The sequence below is a fragment of the Siniperca chuatsi genome, linkage group LG15 (genome assembly GCF_020085105.1).
Source record: "Siniperca chuatsi isolate FFG_IHB_CAS linkage group LG15, ASM2008510v1, whole genome shotgun sequence".
Taxonomy (NCBI): domain Eukaryota; kingdom Metazoa; phylum Chordata; class Actinopteri; order Centrarchiformes; family Sinipercidae; genus Siniperca; species Siniperca chuatsi.
Window position 1 is genome coordinate 23,304,560 of NC_058056.1, and position 26,359 is coordinate 23,330,918.

Below are 26,359 nucleotides of genomic sequence, written 5' to 3' on the forward strand. Positions count from 1 at the left end.
TAAAGACATACTGAACCTGTATGGTGGCCAAGTTTCTATCTGGATGACAGCGTTGAGCTATCAACTGAGGAGGAGGAGGAAAATAAAATGACAGCGAGCACGCAGTGATGATAAATGGGGTAAACATTAAAAATCAAAACGGAAAGAGGTGCTCCCGTGGCTGTTCGGGGAAGGAAACCCAGGGCTGGCTCAACACACAGTGTCAGTCCGGGAATTAGAGAGTCCGGGATTGAGAGAGAGAGAGAGAGAGAGAGACCTGTAACTGAAGTGCACCGTAAACCTGAGCTCACTGGCATTTCTCTCCAGTCGGCCCGTGAGAGTGAACCGCTCCGCTGGATGTACCAACTTTATCCTCGTCCCGTGGAAACCTCGCATGGGTAAGTTTACACGTTTGCTGGTTTTGTAATTTGAAGTAATAACTGATTAATTGCTCTTTTATGTGTGTAGCAATTGGGTTACACCGACGCAAATTCCTTCATACGCCCGCAGCACAAAGCAGAACAAGCGTTGAAAGGTCATGTATGTTTGTTGACTGTAGTTTGTTGTTGGCTCATGAAATGATTTTGTTGTTGTAATCTTTTTTTGTATTTGTCAAGTGTCCCCCAAACACAATAAAAAGGTGCTCTTTTGTTCGTTTTTGTCATAATTTAGCTTTTTAAAGACAAAGTTGTATTATAAGCCCCAAAATATCCTCCCAGCCATGACAGTGAAATTAGAGATCTGAGAGTATTATGACAAATTCGGGGGTTACAATTAATAAGATAATGTGGGGGCAATATATCAATTGGGATTTGAAGGGATTGTAATAATTAACACATTTTGGGGCTCTCCACTAGATTTGGGGGATTTGGGGTGAACTATAACAATTTTGGGGATTATATTAACTTTTAAATAACAAATTTTGGGGGTGCTCTCCCAAATTGTGGGGTTTGGAATAAGTTGAACCAATTTTAAGATAATATCATCATATTTTTGGAGCACTATACCAAATTGTGGGATTATATCAACAAATTTGGTGGCACTGTATGTGGGCTCACTCTTAACACATTTTGGGGTCACATTCTGGGAGCAATATGGCTCTGTACCAAATTTTCAGATTGTATCACATAAAAAAATGGTGCACCAAATTTGGGGGATTGCAAATTACAGATGTTTGGGGTGCAATACCAAATGTTGTTTTTCTTTTGTGGAACTATATTAAAGTTTTGATCACAACAACACATTCTTTGGGGGCACTATGCCAAACTTTGGTGATTTGGGGGCACCATGACAAAGTTTGAGATTACAAAAAAATAACGAACTTTGGAGGCAAATTTGGAATTATAACAAATAATGAATTTTACAGATTAATGCCAATATTGGGAGGAACCATAACAAATTTTGGTATTTGAAGTGTTATCACCTCCTGATTAGGTCCCCAGAAAGGCTTGTTCCGACCCTGGTGGTATCACTGTTTACTGTGTAAACTGTAACTTCCACTTTCTTCTTCTTTCAACATTGAACTATTTCTAGTTGCAGCAATGGAGTGCCTCAAAGACTGCTGCAAGAACTTCATGAAGAAGAAGGGGAAGGAGCAGGAGACCCAAGGTATACTGACGTCCTGCACAGCAGCATATCAGACAGCTTTGACAGAGTGTTTTGGTTCTGATTGTCTGATTTCCTCTGCTTTCAAGTGATCACACTGAAGATGCCTCCTAAAAAGGCATCATGGCGGGAGCTGGATGACGGGAGAAGGGGAGTCACAGAAGATTACCTCTTGTCCAAGCTGCCCCCAGATGGCAGAGAGGTGCCGTTTGTCCTCCCGACCTTCAAGGCCTCCTACATCCAACCCAGAGGCTCCCGCTACCCCAATTTACAGTCTGGGCTGCAGAGTACGTACCTACTGAAAAACATGATCAGATGGCTGTTCTCTCTTTGTTTGCATTAGAAGATGCTCTGTAGCTTTTAGATCTTAAGGGATTAAACTAATTTACACAACCTCACCATCTTATACAAATTAACTGTGGGGAGTGACATTGCAGAAAGTTGTAATTTATGTTAGTGTTGACTTTAGGTTGGGTTGGTAAATAATGCCAGACCTATCATCACAGTGTCTATCACCACACTAAATACACAACGTGTAACTGTTACAACTTTATTTCCCAGAAATTATATTGAAACTTTGGTTTCTGTACTGCTTCATACTGTACATTATGGCTGCCAGAATTGGCTGGATTTTGAGGGTTTGGACTTTCGGGAGAAAATCAGCTCAATTTAGCAGCAGACCAGCTTTGGGCCAGTGTTTGTACCAAGAACTGTAACAGTGTACTTGGCCCATATCTGGTGTGTTCATCATAAGTTATGACATGAGGATGGGCCACAAATTGGGCCAAGCAATTTTTGGGTACTTAGGTTCAAACTCAGCTATTCAGCCAATGAAATGGCTTAAAATGGCTGTTATCATCATGTGTTTTGTTTTTTGTTGTTTCTCTGGTGATTTAGAGATGAAAAATCACAGTGTTCAAATGTTTTCTCAAGTTTCAAAAACAACTCTCTCTCTGATTTTTAGAATTGAAAGCGGACTTTGCTACTTTGTGAATTATTGCAGATACATACAATATACGAGATAGGCCCAAGCTGGCTAACATTTCGTCCTCCAATGCCAAAACAAAGCTGATACTTTACATACTAATTTAAAGTATATATATAATGACCCCATGTGTCTATTTCTAGAAAATTTTTCAACTTGACTTTCTACAGATATCTGTTAGTTTGACAAGACAAAGGTCTGATTGTGCGAAATTATGTTTGAGTGATATATTTTCACTTCAGCAGCGCCCCCATCAGGCCATTCATTGGTTGGATGCATGTAGAAATGTACGATATAGGAATAGGAATTTTGGCTTTTCAGAACTTGAAATTATGACATTTAATTGTTGTACAATAGGTCAGTCAGCAAGTGTCCCCCATACTGCAGCCTGGAGCACAAAAACACAGTTCAACTAGGGTGGAATAACACATGTAATCTTGCCTCAATATAGGGTTAGGTTAAGGTACAAGTTATGGTGACTGACACATTTTACTCCACCCAAACCAACCCAAGCTCAAGCACTGAGGACTCACAGAGCCAACTGCCATAATGCCTCATGCATCTAAGTTTCATTAAAAGCTCAGAGGTTACTGAGGTATGACCTGCCATTTGATTACACAGGCGACAAGAACCAGGATATCCTGTTTCTAAATGAATAGCTGGAGTCTTTTAGTTTATTGACTGAAAAGAAAACTTTGGTCAAATGGAAGCACGCTGACCTCCAGCCCTGCTGTCTGTCTGCAGGTTCAGCCCGGTGCACGTATGCAGAGAGGAAAGCAGAGCTGCTGGGCTCCAATCACTTCACCTACAGGCCTGAGTCCAGCTTCCATCAGGGTCAGATGACTGAGTACATCTCCCCCAGCTCGACCCGCCGCAACACAGTGAAGAACACAAACTCCAGTCCCAAAAGTCCAGGTAGCAGACGCAGCAGTGCACCACATCAAAAACTTTATCCATGCTCCTCTCAGGTTGTCAATCAAAATGATTTTAAAATAACAAGTACAAAACAAGTGAACAGAAATGGACATTATTTAGGTATGTAATCTGAATAAAATATGTATTATAATTAGAGAAAAATTTGACCAAAATAGTGACAAATATTTACATGTTGATAAAATGGGTCACAGAAAAAAATGTATGATTGTATGCCAATCAGAAATCAATCATTTGTACATTTATATCTCACAATGTTGGACTTTTATTTACTTTCTTTTCATTTATTAAAGATTTTTCAGTTAAATGAAATGGTATATGTGTGAGATGCTAAATATGAAATCAGTAAGTTTGTGTCTGGATATCCACAATTACACACATATTACAGCCAAACACAGCCAAAGTGTTGTAAATATAGGGATGAGAAATAGTATGTATACCTGAATTAAATACAGATACCTACAGACTGACACGTAATTAGAAAATCATGAATCCCAGAACTTAATTTAACCTCCTAAATGTGGATTGATGTTTTGCTTCCAGGCTGGACTCTGAAGCCGGACGGTGAGCAGCAACTGAGCAGCTCCATGTTTGATCTGTCCAGTTCTCAGAGTCACATGCAGGTGAGACTGTTCTCTATCTAATCTGTATTCACACAGCGTTTCTCACCCTGTACCAACCAAGACTAAATATAGTTATATAGTTTCCACTGTTCTCAGCAGTATAGTGGAACATTGCAAACAAACCTTGCAAGCTGGTATTTTGATTTAAGGGGAAAAGTGAGGGGGTCATTTCAGTTACTTACCATTCATTCTTGCCAAAAGTCTGTACGCTAAATATGAAGCTACAGCTAGCAGCCAGTTAGCTTAGCTTAGCACAATTACTGGAAACTGCTAACCTGGCTCTGTCCAAAGGTAACAAAATCCGAATACTAGCGCTTCTAAAACTCACTATTAAATATGTTATATCTTGTTTGTTTAAAAAAAAAAAAGTATAAAAATGACATGTTGTGGTTTTACAGGGGATTATTTGTCGGACTATTTCTTGGCTGGATGCGACAACTTCCTGGAGTCTCCACCAATGCTGCCGGACATAACACTTCACACTACAATGTTGACACATATGGATTAAACAAATGAGATATAACGTGTTAATCAGTGAGCTTTAGAGGTGCTGGTAGTTGGATTTTGTTACCTTTGGACAGAGCCAGGCTAGCTGTTTCCTCCTGTTTCCAGTCTTTATGCTATGCTAAGCTAAGTTAACTAGTGGTATGGATCTTCTCATCTACCTCTTAGCAAGAAAGCAAATAAGCTTATTTCCCAAAAGGTCGATATTATCTAGTTATCTTTAAAGATAACTAGATAAGTTAAATCAAGTTTTAATCCACTTAATTTTATCAGCTGATTAGTGTTAAGGAAAAAACTATTAAATTCTTCACTCAATTTTATTACATATAACTTCGTCGCACAGCTACTTTATGTCTGATTTGGGACTTGCCTAAAACCTCGATAAACATTACAATATCTCATTCAGGGCTCACACAGGGATAAACGTCAGAGCAACATTAAAGCAACACACTCAGTGTCTTCCATGTTGTGAACAAACATGGATACATTTCTATTCACTTTTCACTTTTGTTGATGTCTTTATTATCCAGAGCAACATGCAGTGGGTGTAAAATACAGTTCAATTAAATCAAATGTTTAGCTTGGCAACATTATGAGCAAACAGTAGTAAGTAATGAAAGTATGAAAGGCACAGCACCTTGGCAATGGACATAACAGTAAACAAATAATCCCAGGTTTACAGAATGAAGATGTGAAATAAAAAGTGCAGGTAAAGAAATGAGAACCAGTGAGAGATTATGTTTTCAAAGTTGTGGCGTATTTAAGGTGGAAACGAGAGTGATGGTAAATAGACTGTACTTGTATAGCGCCTTCCTAGTCTTCTGACCACTCAAAGCGCTTCACACAGTACATATCACATTCACCCCATTCACACACATTCGTACACTGATGGCAGATGCTAACTGCTCATCAGTCCACTAACTAACTAATCATTCACACACACTCACACACCGAAAGCACAGCACTCTGGAACAATTTGGGGTTCAGTGTCTTGCCTAAGGACAGAAATATCTCAACAATTATTGGATAGATTGTAAGGAAATTTTGAAAAGACTTTCATGGTCCCCAGAGTATGAATTATAATAACTCTGATCCCCTGACTTCTCATTTAGCGCCATCATCATGTCAAAAGTTCAGTTTGTCCAATACTTTCGTTGATGACTACGAAAAACGAATGACATTCTCATCAGCCTCAGCTGTACTGCTGTGTTTAATGCGAATTAGCAGTTGTTAGCAGGCTAGCATGCAAAGCTAAGATAGTGAACATGGTAAACATTATACCTGCTAAACATCATCAGCATTTAGCTCAAAGCACCACTGTACCTAAGTATAGCCTCACAGAGTTGCTAGTGCGGCTTAGTCTTGTTAAATGAAAGTTTTGAGTTTCAGTGGAAAAAAATAATGAACCTGTCGTGCTGTCCTGACTATCTCTATGTGTGTTTGGATTTACCTGCAGCACTTCGACTCCACCTCCAGTGTCCTCAGTAGCACATCCTCCATGATCGGCTCCATTGAAAGCAGCCTGGGTAACTTAAATACAGATTTGTCTCCATCTACAAACACTTTCCCTTTCAAAGTTTCTGTTTGGATGAACCTCTGTCTTATTTTTGGAGAGGAAAAAAAAGAAAAACGCCTATACCCCCCACAACCCAAGGGTAGACACCAAATATTTTCACTACAGTCCTCTATTGAGCTTCAGAGATAAGCCTTCTTGCATAAAGATTGTAATATTCCATGAAGAGAAGCAACCTTGTTATAATAAGAGATAAATCATTTGTATGAAGGTCAAATTTTCTTTTCAATTTTTGTTTTTTCTTTTAATTGCAACCTATGTTACAAAATCCTGCGCTGCCATGACAAATTGCCACCTATATTAATTTACTTTTATTTTATTTGTTGTCATATACTAAGCAATAATAAAATATTAATGCTGCTTTCATGTTTTGATAAGCTGAATCACATATAGCTCTGTATAACAATCCTGCTGGCGCAGTTCTGCAGACACTTTGCTTGAATTGAGCTGGAAATACAGCATTATTGAAATAGACAAAAAAGATAGAACCTTTTTAGATTTTGATGACAAGGGGAGAAAAGGTCAGATTATTGCCCAAAATAGATAGTACATATCACTGAGAAGAGCTTGTTCAACTTTGTAACCCCTCTAAATTATATGTTCGATAAATACTTTTGTATTTATAATCAAGAACTAAAATAAATGTGAAAATTCAGAAAGCTGAAATCTAAGATTATAGATTAAATTTGGTGCAAAAGCGTATATATTTCCATCTATATCAGCTTTTAACACCCATCAACAACTTAATATAGCTACACCATAAGCTCATGTCTACATGGTAACATTACATCCAATAACATCCAATAATGTGTTCCTGTTGTGCTGCTGTCGTCTCATTCCCAAATGTTACAGACTCCATCACGCTGTCTGGGGACGAGCGCGAGCTGGGGAAGGTGTGCGTCCGAGTGAGCTACCAGGAGGCTCTGGAGCAGGTGTGGATCACTCTGGTCCAGGTAAGGTTACATGCGGTGAGGAGAGGGGAGCATGAGAACACAAAAATCTCCATTGTGCTCTTCTGCAGCATTTCTCAATGGACCCTCTGTGTGTCCAGAACACAGGTCTCTGTTAGCTCCTCTCAGTGCTCTATTAACTTTGGCTCGGACACTTGGGAGGAAAAGGTTATTTTTTAAGAAACAGAGCTGTCCCCATTGATGCTAAAACACAGTGATCCGTGTATCTGAGGAACTGTGCATTCACTCAAAAGGCAACACCTACAGTGTATGTGTATTGTACATTAAATCTATGTTTACAGTTTTAAAGCTTTTTTAAGGCATTGGGGTCACAAAATGCCCTTGTTATGTGACATTATGTCAAAAATTGAAAAAAGAAAAGAGTATTCATATTAAAGCAGCCTGTTGTTTCTAAAAATATTAAAAACAATAAAAAAATACTCACATAAGCACATGCACACATGATTAATATATCAGAGGTTTTGGATTCTCTTGTTTGTTGTATTTATGTCCTTTTTGCTAAGTGTAGCAGATTTTCTCAAACCTTGCTTGAGAGCTCTTTAGCCTATAAATAGATTTGACCTGCCTGGACAAAAACATTATTTTTCCTCTTTCGTTATCAGTGTTCAGAACTTAACCTTCTTCCGGATGGAGTGGAACAGCAAAAGATTGGATTTAAAGGGATCATCACCATCCCCAAACCGATACAGTTCAAGAGCTCGATCAAGGAGTACTGTCAGGTAATGCCGAGGATCACCGTCTAAAACCTGATGAAACGGCAGAATGATCCACAAGTTATCTTAGGGTTGATATTTCATGTTTATGGTTACAAATTGAGTTGTAGCTCAGGTTTTAAACTGCTACATTTTAGGAGAAGGTTTATGAATAAAAAGGCAGTTTTGTAAGAAGGATTTGACTAGATTTGACTTATTACAATTTGACCCTTGTATACAGATGTTCTTTTGGGAGAGTAACTTTGCAGGTTTGTTCTTCCAGTTGGGAAAGCTACATAGTTTGCATCAGATAGATTTATTATAACTGAATGAGTTGTGGAAAAACCACCTGATTTTTGCTGTCTGCTCCTTCTGCTCTTTAGGATGTGTCCTTCATGGAGACCTTTGTGTTTGCGCTGCATCTCCAGCCTTTGACCTGCAGTGCTTTGGTGTTGCGGACGCAAACACACAACCCCAGGAAACGTACGGTGGCGGAATGCGTCCTCTCCCTGCGACAGCTTGGTCCTCAGGAGACAGAGCACTGGCTTGATCTCAACCCTCCGTCCAAATCCTCTGTGAGTGTTCACTTTACATGTTATGAGTCAGGCCTGTGGCACTTAAGTCTGGTGTCCTGTTTTTGTTTCCATTACTTTGTCTATCACTGTTTCAAATAGTAACACAGTTTGAGAACATTTACAAGATTACCAGGAATTAAACAATTATTATCTCAAACCAGAGGCACCTCGTAGAAGGGATTTTTTTGTCTTTAGTTTAATCATTCAAACGGTTTAGCAATAGCAAAATATCATTAAGCTTTAACCTGCTTACCTCCAAGTCATATATTCTTTCAGATAATTTACGTGATGTGTTCATCCTTATATATTATTTTTACATTCAGAACTGAAGTACAATATATATTGGTTATTTTATCGGTTATACTCGAAACCCAGGTTTATTTGACCACAAAGCTGATTATCAGACTGAACTGGTACTTTATTTTACTTAATTCATTCAGCCTGACATCATGTTCATGTTTTCTGATTTCTTTATGCGAAGGGGGGTTATTTTATTTTGTTTTACCCCAACCAGTCAGTAACAAGTAACGTATCCATCCCGCTCATGTCACTTTCAGTCAACGCAAAGTGGTAGTATCAAAAAAAGACTTGGATTGTCTAATTTTTCTATAGATAAAAGTATCCAATCAGAATACTTTAAAAGAGTATGCAGCCATGCTATCAGCAAGATGTAATTAGGCACACTGGTGCTTTGAGCTAAAAGCTAACGTCAGCATGCTTACATGCTCAAAAATGATACTGCAGAAGAATGTCTAGTCCTACAAATACTCGATTTTTTTTGTCATGCTAACACACTCACGGTGACAGTGCTAACATGTTGATGTTACATGGAACATGTGATTACAATTCATCCTGAGGGAGACCTGTCTGTACCAAATTTCATGATAAGCCATCAAATAGTTATTCAGATATTTGACCAAAATCGAAAAATTTCAACCCTAATGGTGGCACTAAGAAAAGTTAGGGGATCAAAAAAAGTTAGCAGGGTTCATCCTCCAGGGACCATGAAAGTCTGAGCAAAATTTCATGGCAATTCATCTAATAGTTGTTGACATATTTCAGTCTGGACCAACATGGTGGACCGACCAACATTGCCATCCATGCTGCTAGCATGGCTTAAAATATACACATAGTGGCATTAAGTTCCTCTGGTCTTAGTCTTGGCTTGTTTTTTTACCATGTTTAGTCCAGATCTTGATCATGGAAGTTGATCTTGACTCCAAAATCCAAAGAGTAAAATGAGAATTCTGGTTAGCTTATGGCAACGTGACAACTAAAACTAAGAAAATACAGGCAGAGGGACCAATAATGAATGAAGTTTGCTAACTCACACACTCTGAGTCAGCCACTCTAAATAATCAGTGCCCTGTTTGGTGTCCGATGTTCATAATGGCTGCTCACAAATGGACCTAATATATTCTGGGTTGTAGCAATTAGCTGATATTGTCTTACCTGATGTCCAGCTGTTGTGGCCAAGAGGAAAATCTTGGTGTGGGAATATCCCAGACTTTTATTACTTATTCTCCACCATTTTCTCTGTTGGCTGCTGTCTTTTATCACCCCTTTGTATGTGCACAGTAAATAAGAACAAAGCACTGTGTGTGCCTCATAAAACTGTCCAGATGATGCATTGTAGCCCACTGGCATGTACCATACTCTTGGCCCTAACAGGGTAATATTGACGCTGAGTCAGACTTTATGTTGTTGCATAATCACAGGAAAAAGAGAAAGGGAATTCATTATCAAGGGAAATTGGGAAACAGGCTTTGATTGGAGAGAAGAAACCAGAGTGCAGATTCTGGAAATGTAAGACATGGAAAGTAGGTCAAACCGCGAACCATTTCAACAGCAGAGAGTGGTTTTGTTGATAAATGGATGCATGTCTGGCCAGTGACAGTAAAATGTGAACTGTTTCTGCACTTAGGGGATCAGACAGTGAGTCATCATTACGTTTTCAGTGGAACAATTTGATACAGTAAGTGACTTTACCCATCTGGTGGACACAAAAGGCAAAAATTGTCCAAATCACTGTCAGAGGCTCTTAGGGCTCAAGACAGCTGAAGTCAAGAAAACAAGAAAAATATCAGCAGCATTTTGAAACGAAGCAGGGCAACTGGCAGTTTAAGATGAATCATACAACGAGTCTACAGCCACGCTAGCAGCTCTGTGAAGTTGTACTTAGGCATAGTGGTGCTTTGAGCTAAATGCTAACATCAGTATGCTATCATGCTCATAATGACAATGCTAAGCTGATGTTTAGCAGGTATAATATTTACCATGTTCACCATTTTAGTTTAGCGTGTTAGCTAGCATTTCGTAATTATCACTAAACACAAAGGACTCTACAGCTGAGACTGATGGGAATGTCATTCGTTTGTCAGGTTAAGACGGTGTAGTCCCTCATTCGTCCAGGAGTGTTCTATTGTAGAAAAGGTTTCTGTCGTAGTCATTCGTAGTCAAGGAAGCCATTTTTGTGAAGAAAGAGAACCCCTCTTTGAACAGAAATGGTGGTCTGAGATTTAATCTGCCCAAAGTCTATCAGAGTGTATTATCACCTTGGTCACGCCTATCACATGCTAATCAGGCACTTAACAGTGATGAAGTAGATGCAGCCAGAGAACAATAGGCCTGATTACTGATTACTGGGCCATCTTGAAACTATTAGGTCAGTTTCAGGTGAAACTAGCTATTTACAGATACTCAGGCAGATTCCCTCCTGAGGGCAGGGCTTATGTAACTCAGAGTAGCTTAAATTTCCAGTTCCCGTCCAATTTTTTCACAATTGAGAATGACTTCCGGATGGGAGCCGAAACGTCTTGATTCTGAAAACAGTGTCCAAATGACTACGACTGAAACCTTTTCTACGTTTGTCAGGTATTTGGTCATAAACCAATGAACAACCAAGTATTGGACAAATATTTGACCTGATGATGGCACTAAAGGAGAAAGCCAGGGGATCGCTAAAGTTAATACAATTCATCCTGAGGGCAATGTGAATGTCTGTACCAAATTTTATGTTAATCCATCCAATGTTTGTTGTGATAGTTCAATGAAAGCCACAAATGTTAACCTCATGGTGGTGCTAGAGGAAAGTCATGGTATCATCAAAGTCAGTAGGATTCATCCTCTGGGGACCATGAACAAAATTTTTTGGCAATCCATCTAAAAGTTGTGGAGATAGTTCAGTCGGGTGGTGGACCAACTGACCGACAGACTGACATTGCCATCCCTAAAAACAATATTAGACGGATTAACACAGTGTTGATCTGCTCTGTATAATGTCTATGAGCACTACACAATAAACAGTTGAGCCATGATTAAGTTTTTCAAAGTGAAATTCACCAGAAAAATAAAATTTTCAAGAATGGAACCATTGCTATCATAAGAACACAGTACAGTGTAATTTCTCACTTTTAAAGTCAAATGTAATATCTCAGACATCACTACTCCATGTTGGAGGAACGAATGAGAAAAATATAATAACTGGCCTGGTGAAGCACTGTATTTAAAGGTCAAAATATTAAGCACCTCAGACTGGTAGTTTGATGTCAAAACTTAAATGGTTGATGCACTTTGTACGTTCTTCTGGCCTTTTTAAAAGAAATAACATCTTTTTGGCCAATAATTAAAGGTCAATCTGTTGTAGCTTTAAAGTCACAAACTCTTACAGTGTACTCCAACTGACACCAAACTGCTGTCCTGACAATTTACACGGATTGTTCTGAGAGAGCTGCGATAAAAGGTCAAAATGTCAAACACTGAAAGCCTGTAGCTGCTACAGTGCTGGTCCAGTTTTGACGAAACTTGATAATGGATGATGCATCTTGGAAGAAAACATAATTTCTTGATGATGGTGACATCTTTGATGCTCAATGGCCAAAGTCTGTTTACTCCAGAAAAAAAATGACCGTGCAGCAAACAGTACACTAGGGTGGCCCAAGTGGGGCACTGACTTATGCAGGGGTGGCATGAAGTACGTGCTCGTGCACACACGTCAAAAAAGCATTAATTTACCATTTCTGTCTCCACTACTCTTATCTACTTTAATAACTAACTTTACAGTACCTTACAGAGGTCCCTCCTCTGACTGGGCAGATAGCCAGTCATAGTTTAGGATAACAGGGTGGCACCTGGGGTGGCCCAATCAGAGGCCACTCCCTAGACAAGCCCCTGGCAGCAAACACTGCCCTGCCTCATGTGCCAAAGGGAAATACAGTTAGTAAATGATACATTTATGTCTTGTCTTACAGTTTCCTTTTACAATCAGTGGATGCTTGGGGTCTGAGATGAGATCAGAAAAATGTGATCTTCATTCCTTACTAGGCAGCTAGGTACTGTAGGTTTCTTTTGGCAGGCTACTTCCCTTTTTAATCTTGTGAAATGTTTTTAAAGATGTTTTACTAACCCAGCACTATAACAAACATCCATAAAAAACTTGACGTTTTGTTATTTTCCCACACAGTACAGTAAAGGAAATGCATTTTTTAGGAGAAAGACCAAAAGAAAATGTAAAAGCTTTCTGAATTTGGATACATGGTTGTAGTATATCCATTATGAGAGAACAGGAAATTGATTTTTGTGTTGTGAAATATTCAAAGATTCTTTGTTTAAACACAATCCGAAATACCGAAATGCCTAACTATTAAGATATAATTGAATCTCTCTTTCAGGTGTGCCACTCTGAGCTGCATCTCACCACCTGCTTTCAGCCAGTCAATGGACGCATCCAGCTCCAGGTCCTCGCTGCCCAAAACCTCCCAGCATCCTCCTCACCACTCACCCAATGTAGGTGTCACTCGAAATGGTCTTAAATCTAATGTGAAATGTTTTACAGCAAAAAAAGAGAGAGCAATTCCAGTTCCAAGTGGCTCACGTGAGTAATCATACTGTCGTTTCCCCTCTGAAGCGTTTTTTGTCAAAGTGGAGATGCACCAGTTGGGGCAGGTGGTGATGAAGAAGAAGACTCGCATGCTGAAGGCCTCGGTAGGTCAGTGTCAGTGGACGGAGACTTTTCACTTCCTCCTGGCTGCGTTAGACCACGCCTGCTCGCTGTCAGTCAAACTCTACAGCCGGAGCTCAGTCAGGAGGAAACAGTGTCTCGGACAGGTGAGTTGTTCTGACACCAGGTTTGTCATGAAGAAATAATAGCCAGACTTTTCTTTTAATTATGATGTCCTAAAACTATTTTTATTATCTATTTTATTACTATCAATTGTTGTAATATTTCACAGTTTAGGCCTCACTGATAGTCAGCTGTCATTACTGGTGATAAGATCGAATAGTTTCTTCCTAATCAAAGCAGAGTTGATTAAACAGTCTCACCTCAAGGTCCATTTAGTAGTTGTTCTGGAGCCTTCGATCAAACTGTATCACATTATCTGGAGATTGATTAGGAGGTGGAGTTTTGGCAATGTAGAAGTTCAAATTTCCATTTTTTTCTGAGCACTCCTGAGTTCTCATCCATGTTAGCTTATAAGTCTAAAAATAAATATAAAGTAAATAAAACCAATCTGCACATCTCCAATTAAAGTTTATTTTTACTTTTTACTTATTCATTTAACTGTTATTTTTTTGTGGTAAATGAATTGTTGAACTGCTAATGCACCAAAGGTATCTCATCATCTCAAGCTGTTTCAGAGGCTTTTCAGATAAAGTACTTATTAAGCAACCTGACAAACTTCCTGGCAATGAAATTGAAGGATGTTAAGGTTTTCAATAACTGCACAAAGTATAAACAGCATCATTAATATCAATATGTATTGACAAAAGCAAAATTATCAGCCTTAAAGAGACTATGTAACTTTTGCTGAACAGCGGCCACTGTGGCCACAAGTGGTAAATACATGATATTAACACTGTTGTTCCCTTTATTTATCTGTGACATGCTTAAAATAGAGTAAGAGAAGCACAAGTAGCAAAGAATTATAAAGTCAGTAAACTGACTCTGTAATTGTAGTTATACAACAATATCTATCTGAAGTTTGCTATCATTAGCCACTAGCTACTGGTCATACCAGACCAAGTAAGGTTACAGCAAAACACTTGCGTGTGTTGAAGTGGGTAAGGGTGTGTTTTATTGCCTATGAATTCAACTTTTCCAAGAGGAGGATTGTGTTATTTCTTCATTCAAAAGTTACACAGACATGTTCTGAGGTGGACTTTAGAAAAGATTTGAAGATTGATGATTGGAGATTAAATACAAACAATCTGAGGAATTATTGCCTTCCCGATCTTTCTGGCAGGTTCAGCTGGGATTCGACAGCCCTGTCCCAGAAGCAGTGGAGCAGTGGAAGGACACGATGGCTCACCCAGAGAAAGTGGTGTCTGCGTGGCACAGGCTGAGCGCTGCCTAAACCTCTTCTCCTAACCTCCTCTTTACACACAACGAACGTGATGCTCTCCTGCTGCAGGTCCAGCTGTGCCCGCTTGCTTTTCCAGTCGGTTGGCCGCAGTCCTGTACGCTAGCTGAGTCGACTCTCATAGAGCAGACTATAAACTACTGAACAAGCTCTGAATGCCCTGGGAGAACAGATTTTCACAGAGACAGTTCAGGTGCCCGGTTGTAAATAGGGGTTTCGAACAAAGTGTAGGTGTTGGAAATGTTTTTTTGGCAATTTTTCTGTAGACAAAATTAAGTTTTTTTTCTTAAAAAAACAGTAGAGCATTTGCCTAACTGACAACAATTCAGCTGCATAGCATTTAGCTGTATATAATGCTGTATTTTGTAAGTCTCATGCCATATCACTGCTTTTTAGTGAAAACCTTGTCACTCTGTTTAAGTTGCAGCATTGTTGCAAGTTTACAAGCAGAGAAAGTGACCATAAAGCCAAACACACTGCATTAAAAACTTCATGTTATCAGTCTGTAATTAAGACCCATCTTAAAGAATAAGGCTGGCAATATTTTATATTTTTCAAACCCATAAAAAAATCAAAACCAACACTACATTAGTCTATTTCTCGATACTTTCCAACTTTCCTACCCTGTCTCTGGCTCTCAACTAAATCCCATTGATTTCTACTGAAGACGTAAATCTTTAAAAACGTGTCATGAATATATAGTTTCATTTTTAATAAAGGCTCTGTAATTTCCTAAATCAGGTGGGCACTGTAGTTTTAGCAAACCTTACTAAAACTCACAATAACAGATTTTTTTTGGCCAATTGGGGGCAGCAGAAACAAGCTGTGAACACCGCATTGACATATCATCACCTTTATGTTGATATGGCAAACTTATTAGCAAACATTTACGAACGTAAATCCAGTATTTACTCTCTTTTAGCTCTGTTTTTGGTCTCCTCCAACTCCTGAGGGAAATATCTAGCTCCTTAGCTAAATGTGCCACTATATTCACCAGCTAGTTGCTAACTGTGTCTGTCTGTCTGTTGTTTGGTGCTGAGCAGGTAGTGTACAGTGGGTTTTTAGAGCTTTTTCACTGACAACAGCTGCCTGCTGCTGCTGAAAACGATGCTAAGAGAGTGGCGAGAGTGAACAACTAAAACAGTAAAGTTGCAGCCGGACATCTAAACAATGAGCTGAAATTCGCTATAAAGCTCCATAAAGCCGAGAGGAGCTGCATATTCAGGTGATAATTAATTTGATATATTGTTTGTGTAAAATATTGGTTATAGCTGCTTTAAACAGGAGTAAATAGTGTATTTGTGGGGACTATTGTTAGATGCGGATTAATACACATTTGGTCTGTTAATGAGCATTTATGGCAGCAGGATGGTGTGTGTGTGTGTGTGTGTGTGTGTGTGTGTGAATGGAGCTCTATGGCATATAGGAATAAGCGATATCAGGCTTTTGGATACACAGACTTGTTTCAAAATCCATTCACTATTGGTTTTGATCTTTTCATGGTATATATTGACAATAAGAAAAATATAGATATCACTCGACTTTAATTCCCTAAAAGGTGAGCTTGAAGAGTTTCCCATACCCTAATTTAACTATATAGGATATCATGTTACTGTACAATACAGCAGTATCAAACCTTAGCTGTATGCTTTTGATAGTGAAGCACTTTAATTTTTTTAAATGTATTTAATGTTTTAATGTTTTAATGTTGATGTTTAATGTTAGTGATTAAAAGTATGTGTCATTTGGAAATGTCAAGTTAGTTTGTGTGTTTATTAAAAGAAAGAAGTAAAGAGAGCGCTAATGAAAAATAAAATGTTGTATGAGTATTAGTCTGCAGGTGACATTTTGTTTCAGTAGAATCTGAAATAAGAAGAGGATCACTTCAGATTTGTACAATAATTCTTGGATTTGTGAATGATGGGTCTTTTTTAATGACTTGTTTGTAGTACATGGAAGGAAAACAGACCAAGGTCTTCAGCATGTACATTACACATGTTACACACAGTCTGTAGCACCTGTAAAATAGGTCAACAGCCATAAACCAGTGTGTCACCACGTCACTTTTTATTGAAGAGGCCACTGGTTGAGAAATCTTAAGGTAAACAGCAAGACAATCTGCCACGATGTTTCTCCTCCTGACTCTGGATCATCCTGTTTTTCAATTTCACTCTTTATTATAAAGGCAATTTAATGTCACTACTGTATGTGGGCAATCTCAATCTCACCCTCAACATTTGAGGAGTGACTATGGAAAAGGACATTTGTAGTTTGTGGAAAAATCAAAACAATTTCCTTTCAGCTGCAGCACTTTGAAAAGTTGACTTTTATTTCAATTAAATGTGTCCACATTTTTAAATATTACCTAAAAAACAATTTCCTACAAAGAAAAAACTAACTTACTTAATTTGGGAAAGTTTGGGGGTTTGTAACCAGCTTTACTATTGAAATAATCATTTTGAACATAAAGTAACATTATTGACAGGCAAATTTGTACTATTTGGGAATGAAACCCTCAGGTTTATCATCCCTGTCTCCATTTCAGTCTCATAAAGCATGAGATTGACCAGCGATGTGCTCTGTGTAACCAGCTGTGGATGTGGACATGCAAACATACACCCAGCGAACAATAAGTCTGTGGACCAAGAAAACAGAGTCTGGCGAGTGTTTGCGTTGTAAGTGTGTGACCAGGACAACCGGGTGCTCCACATGAGCTGACCTGCGTCAGAGCCCTTCATATCCTGGCGTGCCATTACACCATCATCTTTTTTTTTAACATAATTAATGTTTGATTTATGGTTAATGTTACACATAGGGAATTCCAGACACACCTTAACCTGTGACTAGGCTTAACACTTAAACACAGCTCAGAGAAGCTCTGTTTGACTCTGACTCAAGAAAGGTGCTTGAGTCTTGGAAGCAGGATTTTGGGTTATTGTCCCTCTATGTGTTAAATAGATTCTTTTCTTGACACTCATTTGGCCGGTTGCCACGCTGAGTCTGCTGCACATTCCAGTTGTCTCATAACTAGAAATCCTGCAGAATCTTGCTCTTTTCAGCTAAAAAAGTGTTTTTGATATAAAAGATAGTATGACATATGTAAAAGGGATATAGTGAGCCATAGATGTGGCTCACAACTCTAAAACAAAACAATATAAATGAAAATTGTTACTGTAAATGTTAAAAAAATCATGACTGAAGAAATTATAAAATTCTAACTGCCCCGGAGAAAGTTGTGAGATATTGAATGATACGCCTTGTGATGTTGTGTATATTGTTAGCAACAAATCTCATGAAAAGAACCAGATCAACAAGTGTTGTCTGTGTTTAGAAAGCCTGATATATCTTATTCCTCTGTGCCATAGAGCTCCATTGTTGCCCAAAAATTATTTAAAACACATCAATGAGCCTCACTGTTGCTGATACTTTATTACTATGAACACACACACTGTAGTTTATTTTGAGTCAATCCAACATACAATGTCCTGCTGCTGGAAATACTCACTAGAGCACCAAATCCGCAGCTGAAAATAGTCCCCAACAGATTCACTATTTACTCCTGTTTGAGTAGCATTTGCTAGAAATGACATTGCCCAGCTGTTTCAGATAAAATTAATTTAGCCCTTTTAAAAAATGAATTATATATTGATGCCCCTTTTTTCATTGTTTTTTTTAATTTTTTTAATTTACATTTTCAGTAGGAATCAATGGACTTGGGGTTAAGCGCCACAGATGGGGTAGTGAAGTCAGAAAGTATTGAGAGATGGTGTAACTCATTGTTGGTTTTGGTCTTTTCATGGGATTTTTTGACAATAACTAACATATAGAATATCGCCAGCCTTATGTTGCATTTTAAAAACTGCAGAGATAAAAATCAGTCCTAAAATAGCACCACATTTTTGTTGGAGTTTTAGATACTGCCATTGGGGGATGCCAAAGTCTGAACATTTCAAATCCTACACACAGTAGCTTTAATAGTCCCTCTAGTTTGATATAACCATCTCAGTTTGGACACAAATGTCAGATACAGCTTTAACAGTGTGCTGGACTTAGCCCGCCCATCTTTTATGTATTAGTCAGAGAAATATTCATTCCAACACAATCAAAAATAATTAAACATAAAGCAGCTATAATTAATCTGAAAGGTGTCACTCATAGTAACAAACCCACAGAGAATTATCATCTGACTCTGCAGTTCCCCTCAACTAGAGTGTTTTATCGTCTGTTAGCTCATTGTTTTGGTTTTCCGACCTGCAACCTTATGTTTTAGTTCGCTGTCACTCTCATAGCGTCAGGCAGCTGTTTTCAACAAAAAAGATACTGATAAACCCACTGTACACTACCTGCCCAGTACCAAACAACAGACAAACACAGACAGCAACCAGCTGGTGAACATAACAGAGCATTTAGCAGCTAAAGAGCCAGATGTGTCCCTCAGGAGTTGGTAGAGACCAAAACAGAGGTAAAAAAAGAGTGACTATTGGACTTAAATTTGCCAGATGGACAGAAATATGATCAAATGAATGCAAATGTTGCTCGGTATCTGCTGGATGTGTAAATAAGCCACTGTTTGCTAACACATTTGCCATATTAACTTAAAAGGTGATACTAATTATCTTGTCTGTCAGTTTTGTGTTCACAGCTTTTTTTCTGCTGCCTCCAAGTGGCCAAAAAATCAGTCATTGGTGAATACTTTGTTGAATGTGAGGGTAAACATTAAGTTACCAAAGCACCCAAAGATGACTTTTTTTCCAAAATGTAAGCTGAAAGAATTAATCAGAGAGTTAGATCAGTGGAGAGGCTTAGAGGAGTTGCAGTCATTTTGTTGAGTAGCTGTGCACTCATTCAAGTTCCTTCTTACCAGGAAAGGGAGACGGAGCAGAGAATAATGTCCAGCAGGGCCACATGTGGTTGCAGAAGCAGGAGTCTCAGTAACTATACTCTTTAAGGCTCATCAACCACATTATTGTCATTAACTGGGTATATGTGCACTTTGTATTCCTATTGGGTACAGCTGCTACAAAGCAGAAGAGCTGTGGTCGTCCACCAGCTGCTGGTTTTTCATCAGAATGGGATAAAAAAAATCTCTCATCCGTCTGGAGGATGTTCCCTACAGCTTTATCTCTAGGATTTGAATTCTTCACATACTGAAATTGATGGAGTGAAAACTTATTTTGAGCTTTTGGTTTAGAAAGATTTTCCCTTGTGATTTTCTCTCTCTTCCTCACACACACGCACACACACACACACACACTGCAGGTAAATTGCAGTTACATTTAGGTAAAAGCGAAGCCTGTTTCTTTGGACAGAACATTGATGGCATTACCTCAAAATCTTCAGAAATCACTCAAACATGCCAAGATACACGAGTCTTTACCAAACAATCATCATCCACGCTGAGCCTCTGAAGTAGTCACTGCGCCCTCATGTGATAATTGGCAGAAATTACAGAATTGGATTGGCATCCCACTGCTGAGCAATAGTGCGTGTGCGTACACGTGTGGGTGTGAATGTGGGTGTGAACAGGGTGACGCACTTGTTGAGGAAAAACTCCCCTCTATATTAAAAAACCTGAGCAGGCAGGAACAGGCCAAGCTCATTTGCCAAGATCATACTGAACAGTATGGATACAGACAAGAAAAACATGACTGTTAGAGAAGGATTCCTGGTGAAAAGGGTAAGGCATTTTTGTGAAAAACGTAATAATACAAATGCTGTAAAATATAGATTTAATTGAGTCTGTGTGACATGTAGCAGACGGTAAACATATTCGTATTTGTCTTTATGGAGCAGAGTTTTGGCTATTTCTTAGGCTGATGTAAACTTTTATCACTAAAATCCAAGTAGCCAATATTATATCATACTAATGTAAGTTATACAAGGGCAGGGCCTTTGAAAGAGAGAATGTTGCTTTTGCTTTTCTGAGAATATAACACATTTTTGATCATTTTTGATAATCTGATTACAGGGACATCTTGTACAAAACTGGAAGGCGCGCTGGTTTGTATTGATGCCCGACAAACTGCTGTATTACAAGTACGAAGGAGGCAAAAGGGACTCATGTCAGCGAGGGAAAATCCTACTGAAGGACTGTGTGATAACTTGTCCTTTTCTGGAGTATGAAAATCGGCCGGTGAGTTATTCCAGACTCAGTGTTACTTATTGTTTACTGTTATAGATAAACAGACGTTCCAAAAGACTTAAAAAAGTTTTAGAAGGTTATATTGGAAAGCCACCTCATTTAATCCTTGAAGAAATATTCAGTGTTTAGTTTAAGTGAAGTTTGTCCTTTTTTGAGTGATCACATTCATCATTGATCATTCTGCCATATCTTTATTGTTTAGAACATTTCATTACAGACCTCTACAGTTTTCTGTTTAATGTCTTCATTTATGAAATCAGCAGTTAAACCCAAAGAAGGCCAAATGATATAATGAACCTTCATGTTAAAGGGGAAGAAAATATCAACAGTTACACTTCATGAAAAGAAAAAGATTTTATAAAATGATTAAAAAACAATTCATGTGTAATTTGGTTTGAATCTGTCATAAAACAATATACACAAGACACAAAGACACAGATTTGAATTTACATTGTAATCTTACACATGCATAGAAAACTGTACTTTGTACCACATCCTGGCTGCTGTCTTTAACATGGCTGCACTACGTTTTCTATTCAGTGTTTTCCTTTGTTTATGTTTTATTGGTAGAAACCACACTGAAGGTGTGGCTTCACCAGTTGAGGCTCTCTGATCCTCTCTTACCTCACTGGATGAGATAATGTATTGCCTCAGGTTAATGTTTTGTCAGGACCTGATCTCCATCATCTACTAACTTACTGAAGAAGAATTTGTTATCTGTTTTGGCCCCATTTCTCAAGTCCTCTGGCAGTAACAGAACTGAACATTGATCTACTTTCTATATTTTTTCCTAGTTGGTGTTCAAGCTCCAGACAAAGAATGGGGTGGATCATTTTTTGGAGGCTTGTTCCCGGGAGGAGCGAGATGACTGGGCAGCTGACATCACCGCTGCGGTCGACAAGCTGCAGATGGCTGAAGGTGGGAAGGTGACAAACCAGCAAGACCCTGCTGGATCCAACTTGCATGACATCAATCTGAGGTAAGCCTTTGCAAACAAAATTTCACCCACAAACATTGCAGCATTGTCCACATGTTAAACCTTGTGGTGTTTTCACCGCCTCGCCCTGCAGACAGTTTGCTTCTGTCTCTGCTTGTTTATGACTACATTTATATCACCCTCTAATTTCTTTGTCTCTTTTAAAGCAAGGTGTTGGACTCCATGTATGACATCCACAGTGGTATCAAGATGAGTAACCACGTGGAGCAAGGCAGCACTTACAGCAACTGTTTCTCAGGTGAGCCTTTACAACATCTTTATTCTTCTCCATAATCTCAGGGGGTGTTTGCTTGGAAACATTTAAAATGCATCCACCTTTATAATCTATCAGTTTGTAGAATGGGATTGTAGCACCACTGGTTACTGTCTACTTAGTTATAATCCCTGCATCTCTGATGCTCATGAAGCCAATGAGTATGAAATGGCAGTGAAAAGACCTACGGGAAGACAATATACCGTATATACTATTGCCATTAGTTACCTTCTGAAATTTAGGTTGCATCTTTAGCTATCATTATTAATTAAATTATGTCTTGAATTGTATATTTGCATTTTTAGGCAATTCCAGTTTATTTGTATAACACCTTTCAGACACAATTTAAGGTGCTTTACATGTACATAAGGCAAAATAATGCCCTAGAACAACATTTATAAACACGATGAAGAGGAAAATACATTCAATTAAAGCTAAATAAAAGAGTATAAAATAAAAAATGGACAAAAAAGTCTGCAATGTCTTCTTTGCTTTGTGCATATACTGTATTTATGTCTACATTTGTTTTTGTCTTTCTATCTATATGAAAATTACTTACATATTATATATTTATATATTTTTATATTTATATCCAATAGCTGTTTATCAATACCTGGCAATATGTATAGCAATATTTTAAGCTTCATTTATTGTACATTATATATAATTTCTTCTCTCTATGCAGATGTCTATTTCTGTATCTATACGTACAGTATTTCCAAATCTATAGCAATGCACATGCTTCCATCTATCTACTGTTTCTACAGTATGTATGGTTCCAATGATTGTATATTTTTGTAAATGTGAAAATTGAGATATACAAATGTGATATTGATGCAGGTTCAGCTGTGGTGGACTGGCTGGTGTTCATGCAGCTGACTCTGACCCGTGTGGAGGCCATGACGCTGGCCTCCGCCCTGCTGGAGGAGGGTTTCCTGCGGACCGTCGGCCTGAAGAGTGTGGAGGCTCTCCGTACCGCCGGCCTCGGTGAGCAGTTCATGGACGACTCCACGGCACTATACAGCTTTGTAAGTACCAGGAATTCTTGGTGTGCTGACCTCCAGCACCTTATTGCTGGATAATGCCTACATACATACACAGATTCTCAGTGTTAATCCATTTATTGATAAAGCAGGTTGGAAAACAGCATGTTTATGTTTAATCACAGTCTGACAGCTTAAAGAAGAGAGGCAGCGTGAAGTCAGAGACGTCGATGTCTGCAATGGAGCTGAGTGGAAAAGTGGTAAAGAGAGGATATCTGCTTAAACAGGTAAACACATTGTATTAGCCCTGTGTTAAGATGCTGAACAGTAAATAAATAAATGATATTTAGTACCAATTTCAAATATTTAAAACAAGTTTATAAGTTATACATAAAGTCTTTATTGATCAGTTATAAGCCATTAATAACAGACTGTTTGACCACTTACCTTCTGGAAAAGGGTTGCAGAGGATCTGGACCAAAATCATTTTATTAATAACTTATTAACATTTACAACAACAGACTTGATGGCTTATTGGTAAATGGGTTACCAGCATTTATAAAAGCATTATTATCTGAGAAAAGATAAGCACTAGCTTTTTGTGACAAATACCTCCTGAGGCTTTCCTTGTTGCCACGTTTTTCACAACCTGGCAACCCAAAATGTGTTCTTATTTGCACCACAGCTTACAAACCTTTTTTATAAAGGGTGCCTTATTAGAAAGTGGTACCATTATTTCTTATGACTTTGACAAAATCATACAAACATGATGTGATAAAATGAAGACACCACAATCTAACACTTGGCCCCTTTAAACACAGGGACACAGAAGGAAGAACTGGAAGGTGCGACTGTTTGTGTTGCGTTCAGATCCTGCCTTCCTTCACTATTATGATCCCACCAAGGTGAGTGTGCAGCCCATGCTATGGAGGGCCGACACGAGGCAATAAACTGCAATTAAAATCAATAAAGAAAGTGAATTAATTACCTGGTAAAACCTAAAAATCACTTATGGACACAGCAAATATAAAAACAGGACAAGACAACATAAGATTACACAACCTAAATAAATACTGATGACAACACTGAACAGACCCAAACAAAGCAGTTGTTTTGTTTGCCTACACCTCAGGCCGGCTGTGACTCTGAAGCCAACATTACTCATAATGCTTATAATTCCCAGTAAGTCATGTCCACAGATCTGAGTCAGTCTTATCCACTTCCTGTCTTGTGTCACTTGTCAGGATGACATCAGCCCCGTTGGCGGCTTCTCTCTGCGAGGCTGTCTGGTGTCTTCTCTGGATGACAACGGCATTCCCTCAGGTGAGTCACTGTCTCGAACTGCAGTTACCTCTTGAACTGCAGTAAAACAAGTTACTGTTATTTTGTTTTTCATTTATATTTTCCGGCTACATGTCTTCCTTGTAAAGTTTTCTGATTTGTTTGACTTTCACAGCGAAAATGTGTAATTTTATATCATAATGAGTTGTAACTGCACTATTTCTGCTTTAATCTGTCTGTTCGTCCAAAGCAGCCTTATTGTGTCAATCCTAATGCAGTTATACTTTATTGACCCTAATTTCTCTTGCCACACAGGTGTGAAAGGCAACATTCAAGGCAACTTGTTTAAAATCATCACTCAGTCAGACACACGTTACTTCATCCAGGCTCCGACCCACCAGGAGAAGATGGACTGGATAGATGCAATTCGAAAGCAGACATAAAGCAGCAGATTCCAGTTAAAACTTCACTTTTTAACATATCAACTAGTTAACTTATCCAGCTATGAAGAATGAATTTACACATTCCATGAATGTATACTATAGCAACAAACTGGGACCATGCAATCAGATGAAAGTGTTGGTGGTTACATAACATTTCTGCTCATTTATCTCTAAAATGCCAGTGCTTTCAGCTTGATTATTCTGTATTTTAAAGTTTGTGCAGGGAGGATTTAAAGTGTTTTAAAAGCCCAACAGTTGTAGCAATTTCTCCTGTAATAATTTAGTTAAATGTTTTTCATGTGTTTTACAAGATGTTTTCATTATTACATATCATTCAACATAATCATTTTGACTTTATTCTCTACATTGAATTTTTACATAACTCTAGACACCAGTGGTGAAAAGTACATTTACTCAAGTACTATACTTCCTACTTTATATTTCTACTCCGCTACAGTTCAGAGATAAATATTGTACTTTATACTCCACTACTTTTATATGAAAGCTGTAGTTACTAATTTGCAGATGAAGATTTGACCTAAAACAACATGTTATAAACTTTATATAATAAAGAATTGTTAAACATTACTCCAGTGGTTTTCAACCTTTTTGGCTTGTGGCCCCTTCAGTGTGTAGTCAGGGCCTTTTGTCATCTTTCAGATGACACATTTGCATCAGTATTAAGAATCTAGTAAAGTCATATATAATAATATATTGATCACAGGAAAAGTCGTATAAAAACACTGAATTTAGTTTCCTCAAAAAAGGCCTTAGAAGGTATTAAAAAGTCTTGAATTTAATTTACAAAAGTCTTAAATATTAAATTTTTGCATTATTATATATTCTATAAACTAAAAGTGGCATTGTTGCGACAGTGGACTGTGCGTGCAGGAGGCTGTTTAGATCTATTGCAAACACTGTTACTACTGCTCGCTGTAGCTAGGAAGCTCATCGCCTCATAATAAGCTAGTCTTGATTTTAAAGAAGCAAAAACTTGAATTAAGTTAAATGAATTAATACTTTTTCACAGGTTGATCCATCCATACATTTTTCTTATCACTTATCCGTGCCCAGAATTATTTCATTAGATATAATAATAAAGAATTCTATATTGCCCCTACTAGTTTTCCATCATACTTTGGCCAGTATGACCATGAAATAGGTATTACATTTTATTCAAAAGGTCTCAAAAAGTCTTAAATTTAACTTGGTGAACCCTGCAGAAACCCTGTGTGGAGTGTTTCTTTATGGCTTTATATGGTACTTTTGGATACAACACCAAGAGGAAGTACAAGTAGAGACAAGGAAAGCCTCAGGAGGTATTTGTCACAATTATCAAGTTTTAGTTGAGTAGGCCGGCTGCTCCCAGCAACAGACAGACACTCCTACTCAGCAAACCGAGTCGAGCCTTTATCTGAATGACTCAGGCTAAGCTGGTGTTGTTTTACAGCCTTGTTCCAG

General features: G+C 38.3%; 2 protein-coding genes across 2 annotated transcripts; both read left to right on the top strand.

Moving 5' to 3' along the window:
- The first annotated feature begins 58 nt into the window (after window positions 1-58).
- Window positions 59-16,628, top strand: LOC122862164 (tandem C2 domains nuclear protein). Its single transcript, XM_044167463.1, has 12 exons — window positions 59-377; window positions 1,513-1,587; window positions 1,674-1,871; window positions 3,314-3,484; window positions 4,046-4,125; window positions 6,086-6,155; window positions 7,055-7,155; window positions 7,776-7,892; window positions 8,249-8,440; window positions 13,111-13,225; window positions 13,347-13,546; window positions 14,683-16,628. The coding sequence occupies exons 1-12, from the start codon at window positions 374-376 to the stop codon at window positions 14,791-14,793; spliced, it is 1,434 nt and encodes a 477-aa protein (XP_044023398.1). The 5' UTR covers window positions 59-373; the 3' UTR covers window positions 14,794-16,628.
- A 3,716-nt stretch (window positions 16,629-20,344) lies between these two features.
- Window positions 20,345-25,486, top strand: plek2 (pleckstrin 2). The gene is made up of 9 exons (XM_044167467.1): window positions 20,345-20,476; window positions 20,768-20,932; window positions 21,736-21,920; window positions 22,085-22,176; window positions 23,032-23,219; window positions 23,360-23,461; window positions 23,996-24,079; window positions 24,419-24,497; window positions 24,771-25,486. Exons 1-9 carry the CDS (start codon window positions 20,423-20,425, stop codon window positions 24,896-24,898), a joined length of 1,077 nt encoding a protein of 358 aa, XP_044023402.1. The 5' UTR covers window positions 20,345-20,422; the 3' UTR covers window positions 24,899-25,486.
- The last annotated feature ends 873 nt before the right edge of the window (window positions 25,487-26,359 follow it).